We start from the raw sequence: 21,196 nt of genomic DNA, 5'->3' as shown, positions 1-21,196 counted from the left end.
TGAAAGACAGCACAGAGGCACTAATCATGGCAGCACAGGAACAGAGGAAGACGGCCATAGTGATAGATGTAGCTATACCAAGTGTTAGCAACATGAGAAAGAAGGAATACAAGAAGCTGTACAAGTGCCAAGGGCTCAGAGAAGAGGTGCAGAAGCTGTAGAGAGTGAAGGTAACAGTGGTCCCAGTGGTAATCGGAGCACTCGGTGCAGTGACCCCCAGGTTATGGGAGTGGCTCCAGCAGATCCTGCAACAACATCTGAGACCTCTGTCCCGATACTGAAGAACCTCAAGCTCCCGGCGCTCTGGTAGAGGACCTGAGCTTGAAGGATAAAAGAGCGCCCACAGGGTCACCATAGCGTGATCGCTCTGTACTCACTTTTTTTTGTTTCTGTTTTTTTATATTGGGTAACATGAGCAGCTGCTTTAATGTTTACAATTTTATAAATTGCTGGTGAACAGTGGGAGCATTTAGCAGCTAACAAGAAAGATATTTCCCTGAGGACCAGGCAGAGACTAGGACATGTTGATGTTTTAAAAGATTTGACTTGGCATGACTGTGATGGGGGGAAACTATGGATAAAATAAGCAGCTACAGCTCATCAGGAGCTGTGTAACAGTCTGGTAGTCGTTTGGACTCGCAATATTTTTTAAGTCAGTTCAAAGCAGCTCCCTCACTTGTGTGGATTGCTGACATTTGAGAGAATATGGAGTATATGGTGTAGACCAGCGTGCTTTCACTCTTTGGTTTCTTTATTTCATGACTTGTTTGGTGTGAGGGGAAAATGATCCCTGGTGACAGCAGTGTTTACTGGAGTTTTCATTTGATGTTGAGTCCTTAAAATCAAAGCAGGTTACCATAGAGAAAAAAATCAGCAGCACAATTTGAATCATATGGGAACAAAATGTTCTAAAATTATAAATATTTAGAAAGTCTTTATTACTATTGATCTAACTAACATGATTTGCTGTGAAAATCTTCGTACTGCATGCATTCATTCATTGCCTTACAATATTTTGGAGGTGACTCATTGCATTCATGTTAAATTAAAGGGAGGAGTGTCAGCGCTCTCAGGGTTACACCGATGAAGCACAGCACTGAGAGGATGTTTGGTCACATCTGGCGCTCTGAAACAGGTGCATCATTCCTCTGAAACATTAACATCTTAAGGATGTTTCTGTATAACTATAGCTGTTACTTTGTGCCATATTCTCTTAGATTACAGGATATTTATAATATAATATGTGTATGAATAAGCTGTTTAGTCATGCACAGGCAGTAAGAGCTTGGTGTGCACTGCTGACAATAACATAAACTAGAATCATGTTTCTGAATCTCACAGCAGATATTTTCCTGTTGGCTTTATTAAACAGTGATCACTGTTTGTAAGTCAGCCTGAAGGGTTTTTATTGAGAATGCTCTGAATTCACAGGGAATTCCCACCCTAGGTGGATGCCAAAGTATAAATAACACATCAGCAGCTAGAGCACCATTATCAGCTGCTGTCAGAGGTGCAATAATATTGGTTTTGCATGCATTAGCCTTAGTCAGCAGGACTGTCTGCTCAGAGATAATGAATGAAGGATACCTGTAAAGGTAAGCGAGAAGCCTAAAACAGGTCAGGCCTCTGATGACAGCCAAATATGGCTGCACTGAACAGCAGGCTCAGCAGATCGAGCACCAAGAGAAGTCCTTTAAAATTATACCAAAGGCTTTGTTTGGTCAGCCCTTCCAAAATGACACAGGGTCGTGTTTTCACTAGGACGATATATTCTGTGTCCCAAATAAAAAAAAATTTGTCTTATTTTTTGTTTTAAGAATCTATTTTACAAGTTTGGTAAGTTTCAGAAAAGCAGCATTAAGCCAATAAAATTATTTTTCATCTTTATAAATCTTGATATGAATAAATGGACCAGATTTTTGGTTCTAAGAGCGTTTCTGACTTCTGCTTTTCCTCTAATAACACATCACATTTGACTGCATGCAGATAAGGGTCATTCTCAGGGTCATTCTCAGCTGCAAAAGGGTATGGGGTATTGTTGTCAACCTGCCAGGCGGGCAGGTGGTATGGACACTTTTAAGTTGGGATAAAAATGAGGCGACGCAGGATTGATACTATAGGAGCATCTACTAGGAGCTGAGGGGTATACAGTGGTGTGAAAAAGTGTTTGTTCCCTTTTCTAGTTTTTTGCATTTGTCACACTTACATATTTCAGATCATCAAACAGATTTGAATATTACACAAAGATAACTCAAGTAAACACAAAACGCAGTTTTTGAATCAAGAAATCTCTTGAATGGTACCTGTCTGACAAAGTGAAGCAGACTAACAGATCTCAGAAAGCAACACATCATACCACGATCTAAAGAAACCCCTGAGGACCAAAGTCACTGACATCTATCGGCCTGTAAAGGGTTACGAAGCCATTTTAAGGCTTTGAGACTCCAATTAATCATGGAGAGAGCCATTATCCACACTGAACAGGGGTGAACCTTCCCAGGAGTGACCAGCCGACCACAATTACTCCAAATTTAGTCCAGAAGGTAACTAATTCAGATGGTCACAAAAGAACCCAGAACAACATTAAAGAACCACAGGCTTTACATGTCTTAGTCACAGTCAGAGTTTATAATTTACCAATAAAAAAGAGACTTGGCAAAAATGGCCTGCATGGCAGAGTTCAATGAGAAAATCACTGCTGACCAAAAAGGACCTCATCTCACATTTGCCAAAAAACATCTGGATGATCCCCAAAACCTTTAGGACTGACAAGACAAAAGTTTAATTTTTTGGAAGGTGTGTGGCTCATTACATCTGGTGTAAAATTAACACAACATTTCACAAAAGGAATATCATAACAATAGTCAAATATGGCGGTGGTGTGATGGTCTGCAGCTGTTTTGCTGCCTCAGGACCTGGAAGACTTCCTGTGCTAAACTGAACCATGTTATTCTGCTGACTGTCCGGCAGTTTGTTTGTGACCTCAAGCTGAAGCGCACTTGGATTCTGCAGCAGGACGATGACCACACCAAGTCTACCTCTGATTGGCTTAACAGAAACGTGTATGTGTGACTTGTATGTGGAGTGACGTAGTCAAAGCCCTGACCTGAATCTGACTGAGATGCTGGGGCATGGCCTTGGAAATGCAGTCCATGCTTGAAAACACTCCAGTGTTGCTCAATTACAACAATGAGTTAAGCAAAGATGAGTTAGACAAAATTCCTCCATGGTGCTGTAACGACTCATTGCCAGGGCAACATCACAGGATGTTTCAAAGCGGTGACAGGACCGCACAGGTGAAAGAAGACACTAATATTATGTTCAACTTAAAGGACCAGTTCTAGTCAAAACACTATACATAAGGTTAATATCTGTATCCAGTTATTTACAACTGAGATAGCAGATCATGATTGTTTCTAAGCCTTTACAGTCTATTAATATATTTTTAATGAGAAAGTAAGCTACTGTGAATTCAAGTTAAGATAGCCCTGGTTTGTGCCTTTCAGTAGGTGACAGGCCACAGATAAGCACCAATTCATCTAAAAGATACAGATCTGCAATGTTTGGAAAACCCAGAAGGTTGATATTGTTGCTGGATATCATATCTGGATTGAGAAAAAAACATTCAGCTCAGAGCACAACAAAAAACTATATTTGTAACCCCAAGGTCCACCTCTGCTTCAGAATCAAACCACAGCTAGTAGCCTGCTGGAAGCTGAGAACTTACTAAAAGAGCCTTTTCACAATGGAAAAATGTCACATATGGATGATGTGAATAGCTGTGGTTAGCTAGAAGCCCATGTAAGAGCACAAACTGAGCTGCCAAACCTCACAATCTGAAGGTTTCCAATGATAAACATGACAGATGTTTTATAACGAAAGGAGGAACAAAACTGCTAAATGGAAAGAAAAAAGACTGAAATAAGTCAAATAATAAAGAATCAAATGAACCAGAGCAATAATGTATGATATCAGTTTTTTGTAAGTGTGTGATAAGTAAATTAATGTACAGTTCAGTAATAGAGTTTTATTTCAAAAACAGTGTCCTGAAATACGTTTTTTTGCATTTGTGAACAAAAGAACAAACAAACAAGCAAAAAACGAACAAAGAAAAGAAAAGAAAGCAACAAGGAAAACATAAACACTGAGATGCTGGAGTTGAACATATTACATAAACACTGTTTTTAACTAATTATATTTTTTTTGGAGACAATGTATTTTAAAACACTTAAAACTTTGGGAAAACAGTATTTTCCTACCTGAGATTACATTTATCCGCATACTTAAAATCTTATTTAAAAGTCATTCTTTGCTGTACTTTTTCTTTAGTTTTTGATATTACATTTTTATAACTATTTTACTGTAAAATTATACCTTAAAGTATAAATAATACAATTTATACTTTAAGGTATAATTTTACAGTAAAATAAAGTAGAATAAAATGAACAAAGTAAAATAAAATAAGATTAAATGAAATTATAATCACACTGGATTTAGAAAAAGCAAGCAAGGACGCACGCTGCCAATCACGTGACGATAACACCGGTCTCCTCTGACGTTCGAAGATTAACGTTTCCGGTTTATTTTTCACAATAAAGGGCTCTAATTATTTCATGAATTTTGTTCGGCCCCGAATGGTTTTATGTGGTGTAAAACAATTGAATATCAATGGTGATTTGTTTTAATTATATTTTAGCTTTACGTCAGAACATTTTCAAAGAACTGTGTTCTATATACATAAAAATTCAAATAATATGTATTTTATTTTGAAAGGTTTGCTTTCCATTTCCGGTCCAGACCGACGGAAATGTAGCTAGCTTAGCGTAGCTCCTCCCTGTCTGTTAGCACGTAGAAAGTTCAGCTGGACGGCTGAACTCGGTCGTTGGCCTCGGAAGTTTAACAGAATGGCTCCACTGAAGTTTTGTGCGAATATTTCGTGGCTGTTCACAGAGCTTCCGGACTTCAGCCAGAGAATATTAGCAGCAGCCGCGGCTGGATTTCAGGCTGTGGAGGCAGCGTGGCTGTACGATTCGGATCTACAGGAGCTTCAGAGAGTCAGAAAGGCCACAGGGGTGGAGGTCGTCCTTATCAACACCCCGCCAGGTAGACACTAGAGGGGGTCGCACTGTTGGTTTACACACAGCTGTTCATGTTAACTACCAATGCTGAAGAATGGCGTGGAGAGCAACTTCCTCCCGGGTGGGAGTGCACAACAATAAAAGAAAAAAAACCCACGACCTTCTTAAAACAATAAATATTAATTGTTTTTCTTTTAATGACAAATATTCTTAAATAAGCCAATTTGAAAATTGAAAATACAAATTAAATCCAATACAAAGCCAGTCAGGCCTGTGTCAGGTAGTGCTACTGCTCCACTACTACTGGCATGTTTTACAAAGCCAAAAATACTACATTTGAGCTATTCTAATGCAGTTTCAGTACAGGGTGAGTACAGGACGATAGCGCTGCATTGTGTTTGTGTCACAGTTTCAGTCTGTTTGAGGATTGTTCCACCCCTAGTCTTACCGCATCCATGCATCTTCTGCTTACCCAGTTCAGGGTCACAGTTGGGCTGGAGCCTGTCCCACATGTCATTGAGGGGGAGGCAGGGTGGCCTTATAGCTGTGGCTCTCAGATGCTCTGGCGAAACGTGTTAATGTTTCCTCTCAGCTGACTGAGAGGTGGTTAATAAAGGGGGAAACTGATCATTTAAAATAAATAAATAAAATCTGATTGACGTGTAGACTTTAAGCTGTAATTCAAGGGGTTAACAAAAGTATTGCATTTATTGTCTTCTTTCGATATGCTGGAGCAGCGGCTCTACTCCACACTATGCCTCCAGTCATCTGAGCTCTCACCCTTTCTCTAAGAATGAACCCAGCCACCATACTGTCATTTCAACTGCATGAGTTCGCGACCTTTTGGTCATTACCCAAATTTCATGAGAGTTGGGACGTAGATGGATTTGTATGTCTCAGTCTTTCAACTTGGTGCTCTCGTCACCTTGACAATTCAATACAATACCTGCAATACTGCTGATGTTGCACCAATCTGCTGGTCCAATAAGATTTCAAAATGCTTGAACTCCCTTGCTTGAGGCAGCGTCTCTTCTCCAACACAGTGGGAGACTTCCACTGTTTTTGTGGCCTCAGACTTGTAGGACTCAGACTCTGACTCCGAGGTGCTGACTCTCCTGCATGTTGTAAGGAGCTAGTTGAGGTGACTTGGGCACTGGTTAAGATGTCTCCCAGGCACCTCCCTTTGGAGGTCTGGGAACGCCTCAGGATCCCCCCCCCCGGAGGAAAAATGTGACTGGGGAGAAGGATGTATGGAATACCCTGCTGCCAGAGGTGTCCAAATTTGAATGAGGGGAACATAATGGATGGATGCAATTGCATTAACTTGTTTTTTTTTATGCATAGTCCCAATTTAGTCAAAAGAGCAAATCTGAGATATGAACATGTGTGCATTTCAATTCTGAGCTGCCCTTTGCTGTCTCTTGAAAAGCAATCATGTTTAGGACAGCATTAAATACATGCCGTAGCCTGATATGTATGGCGTTATCTTCGTGCCACTATTCTGAGCGCACGTAAAAAAAAAAAGTTTGCAGGTGCAAGTGTTGCATTTTGAGGAGAAATTTATTTTGAGCAAAGAAAAGCTAAATTTGAGTGAACAAAATTCATTGCTGCGTGCAAAAACTGTATTTCAGTGTTTGCTATTATCCACACACACAACAGCAGCCCCTCTCGCTCAGTTTTTGTATTTGCGCTCGCTCGCAATGTGTTGCTCGCGCTCTCAACATTTTACATCAGATTAAAACTTTGGGTGTAAGATTCAGATAATTATTTATTAAAAGCTCGACATTTTAAATGAGAATAAGAAAGAAAAGTATGTCTTTGTGCCCCCTTTTCCCTGTTCATGCCCTATAGGCCCCCCTGGCTAAACTTTGCTAGATCCGCCCCTGCACAGTTACCAGCCGTCAGCTGTAGAAAAAGATCCTCGAGTAGAAAGTAATATTAAATAAATTCTAACAGCAGATTATCAATCTTAAACGTGCTGCTGTTGTTCAGCCGCTGGTTTCCTCTTTCTGGTGCAAAGTGGGCCAAAAACAAAGAAGAGAGGGACTCGCGACAGAAAAGCCGATCAGCTGGTCACTGATCGGTTTCATGATTGAAGAGAGGCAGTCGCTCCATATATCGGTTGTTAAGCTTAACGTGGGAATGCTTTACAAACATTCAGAGATGAACTTACACACTTGCTTTTAGGGATGGGTATTGATAAGATGTTCACGATTCAAATTCCATTTTCGATTCTGTTTAACGATTCGATTCTTTATCGATTCTCTTATCGATTCTTTTTAAAAAAGGAGAACACTAAGGTCGATTAGCTTAGAACTTTGTTTTATATCTTCTCTTTGAACAAGATAGAAATTTAGGAGTAACATGGCCTTACAAACCCAGCAGTGAGATCTTAAGAGATCCACAGCCTAAGGCTCTTCAATGGGGTGTCACAGGGTCCCCAGGAAAAAAAATTGTAAATGTAAAATAATAAAATAAATATTCTTCTGTAGCAATAACAAAGTATAACATAAATTATTCTGTAGCAATTACACAAGAATATCCAGTAATGTCCCTGCCTACAATTAAACACATTCACTTACTGAAAATCATCTGCTGTGGCAAATAGGTGCAAGCCTTTGACCACAAACTGAGTCTCTGCTCGGTGACATTCGTCTATCCTGGCCTGAAAGGAGACGCTACCGGTAGACTGCAGCGAGAACTGCCAGCATCTGAGCCAGACTCTCTCATCATGGTCACTAAATGCACAGTAATGGCAGGTTTGTAATAAGGCAGATCGCGCTAACATAATATGCACTGTTGATTATTTACCTGCCGCATTAACGGGAGAGGACGTGCAAACGTTACCGCTGCTGCTGGGTTGAGATTCACGAGTCCGGAATTAAAAAAACGACATTCATTTAAGGTTATCGCATGTTTTGTGAGCAAATGCTTTTGCATATTCGTAGTGTTTCCTCCCTTAAATGAAATATCTACTTTGCAAGTATTGCAAGTTGCCCTGTTGTCATCCGTTCTCGTAAAGTGTAACCAAACTTTTGAGCCGCTTTCGCGCCGTGTTTCCTGCCAGGTAAATGACGCTCCGCAATGTGGTGACGTCATTCGGGGCGACTGGAATCGATAACGGAATCGTTTGCAAAAATGGCAAACAATTCCAAGGAACTGAAACAGTGGGAACCTGTTCTCAACAAGAACCGGTTTTCGATACCCATCCCTACTTGCTTTACTTCCCTCTGGGATCACTTCCTCGGAGATGAAATGCCGGTTTGGTAGCGAGGCTACAAATACTCAACCAGAGCGCCGACAGGTCTCGCACCACAGCCGCTCTATCACGTGAGCACACTGCTCCGACGTGCTACGGTTATGAGCTGAGTTACGGCGTGTGGCAAGTTTTCTGAGGTGGTTTTGTGATATCTAATGGATCGGATTACATTTTTTTATTTCTCTCCGATATCCGATCCAGTAATGTAGGTCAGTATTGGACCAACATGTAATATTGGATCGGTCCATCTCTAGTGTAAACACAGTATATTGATTAGAACAAGGATATGTTGGGTAGGAATCTGCCAGCATAGACAAACAGTTTTCCCTATTTTCATGGCTCTGACAGTTTGTGAATAGTTTTGGTTTTGAAGTCCTCATTTCTTCCTCAGGGTTTTATTAAAAGTAACTGTCGTTCAAGATTATTAATCACCCAGAGCAACAAGATCATCAGTTTCACTTACGGAGGCAGAGCAATGAAGACGCATCATAAACACTAACAATGATGTCACCCACTACAGCAGGCATTCAACACACAGAAATTAAGCTTAAGAGTGAGTGTGATGTGTGTGTGTGTGTGTGTGTGTGTGCGTGTGTGTGTGTGTTGCAGGAGATATAAAGGCAGGTGATCTGGGTCTTGCAGCAGTTCCTGGAAGAGAAGCAGAGTTCAGAGAGGGACTGGATCTAAGTTTGAAGTATGCCAGAGCTTTGGACTGTAAGAGGTAAATTGAAATCCATTTTTTATCCCCTAACCTCCAACCTGAGAAACAAAGAAATTACATATATTATTAACAAGCGTGTAGTCATACTAACGCTTGCATTTGTCTTATGCTGTGTAATAGGGCTGCATTGATTCTTCAAGTAATCAGAATAATTACAAAAGGGAAACCAAGAAGTAATGCAGTCTTATATGAAAGACATTTCATATCCACATACGCGCATACACAGAGGGCCTCCAACACTACAGAGACGTCCCATACAGGGACGCAGACCCTAATCACGGGTCTCAGCCCGTGAAGCCCTTTCAAAGAAACGCATAGCACCGGGAGGTGCACTTGCTCTCACCCTGTCTGCTGCTTAATAAGCCTCAATTGTAGAAAAAAAATGCTTTTATCCAGCAGCTCCTGCAGGAATGTCAAAATGGATAACTGGGATGGGAGAGTGCGCTGGCCCTGGCACCATTCCTCAAAGGCTGCCCATTTGTAAGCATATGAGGCTCCTGATTGCTGCTACCATGCTTGGGGGCAGACCCTTAGCTGTCAAATTGAACCTGTCATCGTGGTGAACTGAGGACATGCGGGGCCGATGCGCTCTGTCTAGAACTGGAGATATCCCTCCCTGCCTGTTTATATAAGAGACCATCCTGACTTGGATATTCTGGCTCCTCAGAATCAGACGAAAATGCTTGAGAGCTGAGAACACTGCTAATAAGTGATCGATGTGCAGCCTGTGCTGTGGTCCACATCCCTCTCACTGATGCGCCATCACACAGAGCTCCCCACCCCATCAGAGAAGCAGTGGTGGATACCACGTTGTGAAACAACACTGCCAGTCGGAGAGCCCTGGTGCAGCAGCCAGGGCTCCCTCCAGGGACAGAGAGCTAACATGCAAGCTGTGGTTCCCGTCAGCATCCTCCAGCAAAAGCCATGTCGCCACCTCCTCTGTTTAGCAAGTTACGAGAGCCCAGTCGTCCAGATAAGATGCAAACACCCATCTCTCTGAGGGGTGCTAACACTGCCAGTGTGTTCATGGGGAAATGCATCACCTGCCTGGCCTGGCTCACTCGCTTGCAGGCTGAGCATTTGAATAAGCATTTTTCATTGATTGTAACACAGGACCGTGTACATTAATACAGTTTGTTGGAGACACCTTGGTGGGGCACAGCAATGAAACACAGCAGGAACACTTGATTTGGTCGCCTGAAAATTCAATATACCCAAACTTGGAGTTACAACCTGAGAAATTTCGTGTGCAGGGGGTTTGTGCTTCGTAGACGGTGGTAGAAAAGTGCAGTGTTGTCTAGGGCCGACAACCTAAACACAACTTAAGTGGTGCCTCTTGGACAGCAACAGAGAGGGAAAAGCAGCATTTCCCTGCCGCTGGACCCATTCTCCACTCGGTCCCAGAGATAGGAGGGCTGAGGCTTCTTCCTCCGGGGTGTTGGGCCCGAGGGTTTGCTGGTGTGGAAGTCGATACGGAGGCTGTGCGCTCGCTGCAAGGTCACCCACAGCAGCCGTGGGCGCCGCTCTCTCGCAGGTCGGCAGAGGAGTGGCAGGCCTGTGAGAGCTAGAGCTGCTTCTTCCTCAGATCAAATCCAGCCTGCATTGCTTCCAGTGATGGTCCGAATAACCCAGCAGCAGACACTGGTTCGTCAAATACACGGCCTTGTCCCTGTGTGGGAAATCAAAGAGCGTCAGCCACAGGTACCTCTGTGCCACTCCCATCAACACCATCCCTCTGCCAAGGCAGTGCTGCATAGGGTGCAGCACTCCATACCACTACTGCATAGCAGGGCGCACGAAGGATCTAATCAGTGGCGATTATGACCTTGTTAAGGAGAAGTGCCAGCGGGCTGTCTGCAGGAACCAGCAGCCCGAGCACCACCAGGGACATCGCCTGGTACGTCTGGAGCACTGTGACGAAGCGGCAGTGACTGAGCCCGATAAATCTTGTCCAGCTGCGACGTGCTGAAGCTGCAGTGCGTGAACGGCAGAGTTGTGGGGCAACCGTCACCGTGGTTGTGAGACGGGGCAGATAAGCAGCCAGGGACAGCTCCAGCTAAGCCAGCCTCCTCAGCACCATCCAGGTCCACAGTGACACAGGTGACAGTATTTTGCTGCATGATGCGGTCAGCTCAGAGACCAAGTCGGGAACATGGGACGCCAGTTTTTGGCCGTCATGGGCTCCGGTGGGAGGATAAGAATTACAACGTGTCCTGAGCTGGCAGAGGAGAGGGTCAGTCCACAGGGAAAAAGAGACACGTCGTTGTGGCCGGCCGACGCAGCAGTAGCGGCGCACTGCGATAGGCTCTCCTGCTCATCCTCCTCGGCTCCTCGTCTTTGGACTCAGAGGTTTACACACTGTTCTCCGCAGTGTGTAAACTCTGGCTCAATGTTAAACCATCATCATCTCTGCTGCTGTGGTGTTGTCAGTATTGGTGGGCTTAATAAACTTAATTAACTTAACCTTTTGTTTACTTGCTGCTCCTAAATTGTATGACCTGTATTGCAGTTCTGTTCTCAGTGGCTCACATTTCCAGAGCCGTGTGTTAAATGAAGCTTCAAAGCAAAGAATTTGTGTCGAGAATTTTTTACGATGGAATTATTCAAATTACTCGCTGAATGTTTGCAGTCCAACTGTATCTGTTACTGTGTCACTGCTGTTATACTATGATGCTTCTGCTGGCAGCTTGTGACATTAACTTCACACTAACAGGTCGTCTGTCATCACTGACAGTAGTCATCAAAACCAAGGTTTGAATTTCAGTTTTAGGTTGCACCAATAATGCTGCTGTTCCCAGCTGTTCGTAGCTTTTTTTCAACAGTATTTTTAAATATTGTAAATATAAAAATGAGACACTATCACCCCCCCTGCTCTCTGGGGTCAGCTGTCTCTCTCAGTGAGCCAGTGAGCTGTACTGAGTGATGCTGGTTGTTCCAGCAGTGAGTCCAGGCTCAGCACCAAAGCAGACTGTTTTACACAAATTGCTGAACTCGCTCCCGGTGGACTTCAGCTTTGTGTACAAGCTTGCTTTTATTTAGCTGGATCCATTTACATGGTTTAAATTGTTGTATCTGTGCGTTTTCTTTATAACACCTTGTGAAGCACTTTGTGTGTTTTGTTCTTGAAAAGTGCGGCATAAATAAAATTAACTTACTTACAGCTGCAAGTCAACCAGGCTCAGACGTCTCTCGGGCCATGATAGTAGAGCAGCTAGAAGAAAGGCACTTTAGTAAGAGGCATGGCTGCCCACGCAAGACCCCAAACACTGTCTGCTGAACACCAGGCAACGTTTATGGCCTAGTAATACCACTCTGTGTAAATGTAAGTGCTCCTTCCCTTCACTAAGTAAAACATTGTGCTCTCAGCAGCCGAAACACATTTACTTTAAAACACAAAGACTGCTTTCTCCACATGGTGTCCACTCATTCTGCCAAATGTTATACCAAGTATAAGAAAAGCAAAGGTCATTTTCATTGTGCTGGCAGTGACACAACCGCAGCATTACTGGTACATGCTGTGGTTACTTTGGCAGGTTCAGCCAGCAGGTGATTTTTACTGGTGGATGTGTTGAATTGTTTTTGCATTTTATTGCACAGCCCTCATTTCCTCAAGAGTTGTTGTCATTTGTCGCTCCGTTATGTTATCGTCTGATTAAGTCACGACACACCAGCTGGTACTTAATGAAAGTAAAGCTCAGCAATAGTTGAACTTAATTTCATTTGATATCTCTTCAGCACCGTGCACAGATGTTCTGGACACAGTCAAAGCAGTTGGTTTGTAACTTCCTGTTGATTTTCTAGTTCATCTTCAAAATTTGCATTGAAGATTTTCTGGTTACTGGAAGCTTTCAGTCACAGCTTTGTGGGTTTTTGTGACTTTTTCATAAAATGCATTAACTGCCTGATATCTTTTGGATGTGTTATAATGAAGTTAATCACACTTCTGGCATCTGAGGCTACAGATTTTCCAACATATGCTGTCTTCAGAGGCTGCAGAGATTTAGCGAACAGAAGCAGCTGTGTGCAGCAGACACCAGAGTCCACTGTGGTCGGGACCAAAGTACCACCAGGAAAAGTCAATTCAGTTCATGTAAATAGGCGTGACGTCACAGCAATCAATAACTCCGCCCGTTGGCGTTGTCCCCTGATACAATCGGAGTAATTTACAGGAAATTTCAGCGTAAGGTTCTTGATGACCGCTCTGGGGCAGGCTAAGCCTCTTAATGGTGCTGTCTAATGGTGCGAGATTTTAGAGAGGTTCGCTGATGCTCCGTAGATGTAAAGCAGAAATTTCTACTTCCTGTTGCAGTGCTCTCAGTTCAGTTTCCAAAGTTTTGTTTTTACCAGTTTTAGTGTTTTACGCGTTTGCAATGACAGCGTGTGTTAAATAAACGAGCAGCTGGATGAATGACTGTGGCTCCACCAGTGTGCGTTTCCTTTTTGTGTTATCCAGTTACGGGAGCGTCGCGTTTCCACTAAAGGTTAAGTGAAGACATTGTGTGTTGATCTGGACTTAAAGCGCACATCATCCCCACTGCTTTGTTCATGTAGAGGATGCTGGCTGACCCATGACATGGCGTTATGGTTCCAGATCCTCACTGGACATCCTTGCGTGTTAGACTGACCACAGCCAGAGACATGTTGCCAAATGCGAGTCATAAAACAGCCCCTTGTGTCCGAGCGCCCGGCTCTTCCCTGGAACGTGCTGGAAACGTCTCTTTTCAACATCTGTCGGCTCATTTTTCAGTTTTGTTTCCGAGCAGCTGGCAACGTAAATTTGAAAAGCTTGTTTGTCTCTTAATTCTTGTAATTGCAGCTGAGTTATCTCATAATTTGAGCCAGTTTGATTAGATGGTTGATAAACCAAACAAACGCACCTTTTGGAGATTTTTGTGTGTCACTTTTGTTCTCAGGTGTGTAAAACTGCCCTGCAGGTACAGAGTTGAACAAAACCATGTTGATTTGGCACAGTGTGTGAAAAATACAAATCCATTTAGCTGCTGGAGCTTCAGGCTCCTGGTGTTGCTCGTGCAGACTCATTGTCACATTTCAGCAGAACGCAGGCATTGTTAATGACACCTGCTTTAACCAGACAACGTGTCTGCTGCGAAAAAGGTCGATTCAGACCAATTTGGGACAAGGTCAGCTCCCTTAATAAGTCTGGCACAAAAGCAGTCTTTATAAATGTGTTTTAAAAGCTAGAATAGAGTAATAGATGTTCCTGTGTGCCATCTTTTCTACATTTCCTTTCCAGGATTCACCTGATGGCTGGGAGAGTTCCCGTGGACTCTGACAGAGCGACGGTTGCCAAGGAAATGGAGGCGGTCTTTGTGCAGAACCTGAAATATGCCGCTGATATCCTTTCAAAGGTAAGTGACCTTCTCTGTCCAACATACCACTACTGTCACGGCAGTGCAGTCATAAATCTTTCATGAATGCATTCCCCTTTGGGCATGAAAAAGGATTTAATCCCTGCACTCGAGTAAAGGCAGCGTTTCACAGTGCACGTGATGAGCACAGTAAAGGTAAATGTGTTTAATTGAGTGGGTTGAGCCTACGTGGAGGCGGTTTGGTGTCGTGGCTGAGAAAGAGGATCTCCACGCTAACAACTGGATCTGTTCCAGTGCTTGAAGCTGTCGCACAGAGATGAGCTAACGTGAGTGTCTCTCAGTGCTCTGTAGCCGTTTGCTTCTCCACAAACTTCTGCTTGAGAGCCACGCCCACTGCGACATCAGTCAGTGACTTTCCAACTCAGCTGGCGTCCCTGTCACCGCTTCCCAGCCCTCCACTCTCCGGTGTCTGACACGGCTGCTTTCCAGCGAAATACTCTGAAAACCGCATGTGCATCCACGTGGACGAGCCCCGACACTGACCTGCGACAGCGTTTGAAGCACTTCTGTATCGTTTCTAGCTGCACTGTTGCCAGATATGAACAGAGATGGAGCTGGGTGTAATGGCCTGTGGACAATGATTTTAGGCTATACCACAATACAGTTTATATCTTGATATTTCAAATATTTCATGCTCAATTTATCCCTTTAATACATACAGTTGCACTCGTGTGGAGCTTCTAGAAGTCATTGCAAAATAGACCTACAATAAAACATAATTTAATCCATTCTAGGGCTGGCACTGGGACACACTGGCTTTTAACAACTGTTTGCTGAAAGTAAGGCCATGATGTGAGGCTGTATATGTGCTCGTATACTGTAATTTAATAGAGACCAAAACTGGCACACACTAAAACTCCCGTTTTATTCTTGCTGTTTCTCTGCTGAAATCCTGATTCTAATAGTTGCAGCATCATCTGATAAAATCAGCGTAAAAGCCAACAGCTGTGATTGTATTTGTTCCTTTGGGGGGCGGCGGCTATCGTTTTGTGTAAAATGACTCAAAATGATATGTTTTTGTTGAATTTTTGTTGAAACCTTTTCCACTCTGCACTTACTGAGCAGAGTAAAAGCGAAACTAGAAGCGCCTCTGACAGGACAGCAGGGTCTGTGCTCGGGGGCGATATTCTCGACTCTTCTGTGGACAGCGTGCAGGCTTTTCCCCAAACGTTTGGATTTCTTGGTAACTATTTTTGTCAACAGTCACTACTTTGGACACTTGTAGTACGTTGTGGTGAGCCAGGTCTGGGATGTTAGCTTGGGCAGCAAAATATGAGACGCCCAGAGTTTGAAACTGAACCTGAAGGTTGCTGGTTTGAGTCCCTGTTTAGATACTAAAATGTGTATAATGAATGAAAAATATGATTCAAGTTACACCAATCACACTATCGCTCTTAGGAAGGAATCACTGGACTGATTGAACCGATCAACACCAGGATTACAGACCCCGGGTATTTTCTGGACTCTCCTCATCAGGGTAAGCCCGCCCACTCTAAACACCCTTGAACTGACATCAAGAAACACGTTATGTTTACTTTTGCATATGAATGATCAAAAACCGCTGACGTGACCAAACTATGAGTTCAGCTGGAGCTTCAAGTACGAGTTGACTGGTTGACTAGAATGATGATAATATCAGGGCTCAGTCCAGGTGTCATACTCGTGACCTTTGACCCTCTGGATATCATGTTAGATGCGAGTGTATTATATGTCCTTCATGCAGACATGCTAACACTATTTTGCTCCTGCTGCTTTGCTGTGTCTGCCTACGTTTTTTCCTGTTACCTTAGTTACCAGTTTCACTACTTTTGTTCTCCAAAGAGTCATAAAAGTCTCAGACAGCAAAATGAATAATGGCAGTGGTTGCATGTGCAACCTGTAGACTTTGGTAAAGTTTTAAAGACTTTCATCAGTTTGTTTTTTCCAAGTTAACTCGTGAGCGTAATGATGCAAAAGCCTGTTTCCAACAGCAGCAATGAAATCTTCCATCATCGCTGAGCTGGACCAACCAAATGCAGTGGTCTGATTGGTCAGATCGGTTTATTCCGAGCCGAAAAATCGAGCTTGGTTAAAAAGTGAAATTACAGCTGCTGCATTAACAATCAGTCCAAAAACTGCACAGTTTTTATGCATCTGGTGTGTGACGGCCTTCAGACTGCGTCATTAAAATTAGTCAACAGCTAAAGCGGGAAAATCCCAACCTAAAAGTGAGCTGGTATGTTTATTCATCAGTGACCCTGAACCATGAACGGCGCGATGTTGTAATGATGACGTTCAGTATATCGTCTCATTTCCAGCACATGTAAATGCTTCTTTTTTCTGTCTGCAGCATCTGCGATCCTGGAGAAGGTTGGAAAGCCAAATATGAAACTGCAGATGGTGGGTTCTTTCAAAATGTGTCTAAAGTGGAGACAAATAACGTAACAGCCGTCTACACTGTTTCAGGACATCTTTCACTGGCAAATAATGGATGGAAACCTCACACAAAACATTCAAAAGTATATTCCTGTCATTGGTGAGTATGCAAATGTTCATCTGGTATTAAAAACTCAAATCAGTTATAGCAGTCAAGACCTCAAATCGAATCCTTCTGGGTTAATATCTGCAGAGGCTGCCTGTCTTTCCTTCTCTTCTTTATTAATTTCTGCCGTCACTCACACTTCCTGTCTCTTCTATTCTGAAAGTGCTTGAACTCGTGGGGGTGACGGCGTGGTGGCTTGAGTTAGAGCCAGGAAATGGCCATAATGCACAAAAACTGGATGTGCAGAGGGAACTGACTTACCCTGCTGATGATATGAATCTGCTGTGGATGTGCTTTGCCTTTAAACAGCAGCTACAGAGGAAACGAGGTCCATCAGGTCGTTTGCTTCATCAGCATCAGATACTGACTGTAGGCTGCCGTAAATGACATTTTAAAACTTGTTATCGAGCAGCATGCTCTTTTCTTTCTCAGAGGCAGACTAAAGGTATCTGTGTCTTATCACACAAGTGGCATTAAGGATGTTAATTAAAATCACCTTGTCGACCTCATAATCTTGATATGGACACTGACCTCTGTCAGCTGCACTCAGAGAGGCTGAGTTTAGTTCTGTTTGCAGCGCGACCGAAGTGTAGAAGTAACAAATGCACGGGCTGATTTTCAGCATCACTCTGACACATCATTGCACAGATGAAAGAAGGCAGTCCTACGTGTTTCTTTCGTGTCTGTATTGAAGGACAAAAGTACTCCCAGGTCCTCCGTGTTACTGGAGGTAATCCTGTCCACAGTAGGCATCTGGTCAGGCGCTGACTTCTGCTCTTTATGTTGCCCAACACAAATTTGGGCAGTTTCACACATAAAACCTGGTTTTATGTTTCGTGTGAACACGTCACAAGATGATAGGTTGCCACGTTTCTCAGGTCACGTCCAGATTGCTCAGGTTCCCAGCAGAAATGAGCCCGACAGCGCCGGAGAGCTCAGTTACAGCTACCTGTTCGACACACTGGAAAACATCGGCTACCAGGGTTATATCGGGTGTGAGTACAAGCCGCAAGGTGAGTGTTCGTGTGATTTAAGGAATGATTATGAAAAAGACTTAGAAAACAGCCGTAATTAACTCTCTCTTTGCACTGCAGGCTCCACAGACGAGGGTCTCGGCTGGATCAAAGAGTACTGGGCTCACAGAAAGTGCTGAGAGGAGGTGACGGAGCATAAAGCTGTCAGAGCCCGACGGACCTCCACCTGCCGCACCCACCTTTTCCATTTAACGCGGACTTTGCACAGACTCCTGTGTCCTCCTCTCTGAATCTGTTTCCACACTGTAGAAAGAAGTGAATACACGACTTCCTCCTCATCATTGCTGGGTTTGTGCTTCTTTCTTCATCGGTGCACTCAGTTCATTCACAGCAGTGATTCAGGATGGCAATGTTGTTCTTTAAAAGTTCAAATCATTTTTTCCATAAGTTTCTTCGTAGCATCAGGTGGAAGGAACGTAGGACGGAGCAGGCAGAGCTGCCGAAGGCTCAGAAGTAGAAAATACTAGATGACTGTGAGAGGCAAGCTCGACATCAAAGGTGTTTCTTAAGAAAAAATATCTTAGAGTAGCAGACTGATGGAGCAAATGATTAAGAATTCATTTTTGAATGAAATATTTTGACTCCTGGTACGACATTTAAAACAAATAACTGCAACATAATGACATTCAATAATGAACTAATGAATGTTATATTTGAAGTTTTGGCGTCTGAGAAAATGACCTTCAGGGCTGAAAAATTAAAGTGCTGAAGTGGGTTTTCTTTCCAAGACGTGTAACCGAGATATTAGAAAAATAAACTTTCCTTCGATGTAAAATAGTATTTTCAGAAATGAATGAATAAACTTTCCAGTTTCCCCCAAACTGCATTAAGGTCCTCTCTTATTTACAGCTGATTAAGTGCTTTGCTACTAGAAGAAGTCCAAGTAATGAAGTGTAAACGATTTCCTGAACATTTAGCTGATAAATTTGACAAACTCAGAGTTGGGACAGATTTATATATTAAAACAAATTTCTGGTACTTTCATTAAGTTTATTGCTTAATGTAACAGAACCAGAGCGTTTATGCTGTGATGCGTTGCTCCGAGGCTTTGGCTCTAGCCACTTTGCTATTGTTAGCTCCTGTAAAATGTTCAGCTGTGTGAGTCATTTGAAGTGTCTGATCAGGTTTATTGTCCTGGCTACCTTCAGTTTATTTGGGCGAACTTGTTTACATTGAGGAGATCGTAAGAATAAAAGAAGGCAACTGTTTGTCCTGCTGTGAGGTTTAATGTATGAACAGACGGTCAGTCTCTGAGGTTTGCTGATACACTCCACGCTGTAATATAGAAACATACGATCATTCCTGTGGCTTGAGGCTGGTGAGTCCGCAGTGGTCGATCATCTCCGAGATGCAGAATGTGGATCTGACTCCACGGGTTTCGTGTTTCGGGGTCTCGTGGTTTCTTCCAGCTCGGAGTCCTAATTACAAACGACACCAAATCATTTTCCATTCTGTCTCCTGGTTTGCTTCAGCGCGCAGCTCATTAGTGTTCATCGTCCTGACCCTCGTGGCCTGTAGACTTTACACTGAGATGATTTCATCCACAGCAGCTTTTGTACACTTAAGAAATATTTCCACACACGGAGCCACTGGACTGGTGCACATACTGATGAACACTCAGGTAAATGAATCGTGTAACAGTCCATCTCACATTTCAGATATGTATCGATTATTAACACGTTATGTTAATAATCGATATGCCTCCACATGGACGCATTTCAGCCTCGTCGCCTCTTAACTTACGCGACGTATTTATGGCGTCCTGTCGACTGAACGGTGAACCTGCTGCTTTGCTTTTGCACTGAAAGTTGAGAAAATGTTTTCCGTGTTTTTCACGTGTCGAGCAGTCAGGTGATGCTTTGACTGGCTGCTTGTGCAGTTCAGCATCAAAACGAAGGAAGAGTTGATCGTTGCAGTGAGCAATCACTCAGCTGTGTACATGAGCTGAATCTGTAAGAGGCAGCTACCTCGGCTCGTGCCAAGTGCTAATTGAAGCTCAGCCAGGACCGTGTGAGTGATTTGTGTTGCTATGACAATTGCATCACCAGAGACACCCACCAGTCTTTATTTACTGCCATTACTACGGTGCTCTTCCTCTTCCTCAGGTGTTAGTGACACAGACGTGACACAATCCACGAGCTTGTTTCTTTTTTTTCATCTTTGAGGATTTTCTGGAGACTTTTTTCCTGTTGTTCTGGTGCACGAGTAGATTTGAGAGCTTGGTTGAAGGTTCTTGAAGATGTTCTGCATCTTATCCAAGGCGGTTCCCATAAAGTTATTCTGTTTATCTGGACGTGGCGTTTTCAGTGGGAGAAACGTTTCTCACTCATCCAGGTGGCTTCTTCAGCCCCAGCTGACTGCAGGTTTCCCCTTATAAACAGGACATTTGCATACTGGAACTGTTGCATCAGGATGGGCAGCTGGCGTAAACTGTTGGCCAGAACATGCTGCTCATTGTGCAGAGAGCAAGCATCCTCTTTAAAACTCTTCCATGGTTTTCAGTGGACTGGTTATTTTTTGGTTGGATGCTGGACGGTGAGCACTGAGACCAGGACTGTGCTCATAATTGTGTGTGACATTAATGGGACTGTGACCGAGGTCATTCCCAGGGTGAAACTGTGCACGTGGACTAATACTGAGACATCCTGGGGTAAATACTCAGCTTTTGCACTGACACAGGCTTTGATAAATGAGGTGGGTGCAAGCAGACTTTCCTCAGCGTGACTTCATCTTAAAAATGGAAATGAAGTCAGAGGATCATCAATTTGACGCACCGGAGGAGATCAAATATGTACTGCAGACTGTCCGGGTTTGCACAAGAAATTATTTTTTAAATCTGCGTTTTTTCCCTTCATTGCAGTCTCTAAACAAAAACACTAATAGTGGTGAAAAACAAATCTGTTTGATCCCGTTCTAAAGGTTGCAGAGATGCGCGTGTGAAACCTGAAAGAAGCTTTTCCTATTTCATCCCAGCTGTTGCATTTTAACCCAATGACCTCTGATACACACCCTTAATGAACACATTTAAAAATAACACAGACATGAAAATGTGACATGGATGGCATGAGTGTCAAAACCACTCTGGATTCATTCAGCGAGACCACAAATCAGTACGTTTTATAGACATGAGCCAGAATTTGAATTGTTGTCACAAACTGGTGTTGTGTTGTCACGCTGACTTTGGTATTAACGC

General features: G+C 43.2%; 1 protein-coding gene across 2 annotated transcripts; it reads left to right on the top strand.

Moving 5' to 3' along the window:
* Nucleotides 1-4,815: 4,815 nt before the first annotated feature.
* Nucleotides 4,816-19,211, top strand: hyi (hydroxypyruvate isomerase). 2 transcript variants are annotated; one of them, XM_040030460.1, is made up of 8 exons: nt 4,816-5,103; nt 8,947-9,058; nt 14,313-14,427; nt 15,847-15,925; nt 16,778-16,827; nt 16,876-16,963; nt 17,848-17,982; nt 18,064-19,211. In XM_040030460.1, exons 1-8 carry the CDS (start codon nt 4,905-4,907, stop codon nt 18,120-18,122), a joined length of 837 nt encoding a protein of 278 aa, XP_039886394.1. In that variant the 5' UTR covers nt 4,816-4,904; the 3' UTR covers nt 18,123-19,211. The 2 variants fall into 2 exon arrangements, with proteins under 2 accessions (XP_039886394.1, XP_039886397.1); XM_040030463.1 differs by having other exon boundaries at nt 4,818-5,103; nt 16,894-16,963.
* Nucleotides 19,212-21,196: the final 1,985 nt, after the last annotated feature.

This window comes from Simochromis diagramma, unplaced genomic scaffold (assembly GCF_900408965.1).
Source record: "Simochromis diagramma unplaced genomic scaffold, fSimDia1.1 OVJJ01000334.1, whole genome shotgun sequence".
Taxonomy (NCBI): domain Eukaryota; kingdom Metazoa; phylum Chordata; class Actinopteri; order Cichliformes; family Cichlidae; genus Simochromis; species Simochromis diagramma.
The sequence above is the reverse complement of the archived record's forward strand: the minus strand, read 5'-3'. Positions and strand labels throughout refer to the sequence as shown.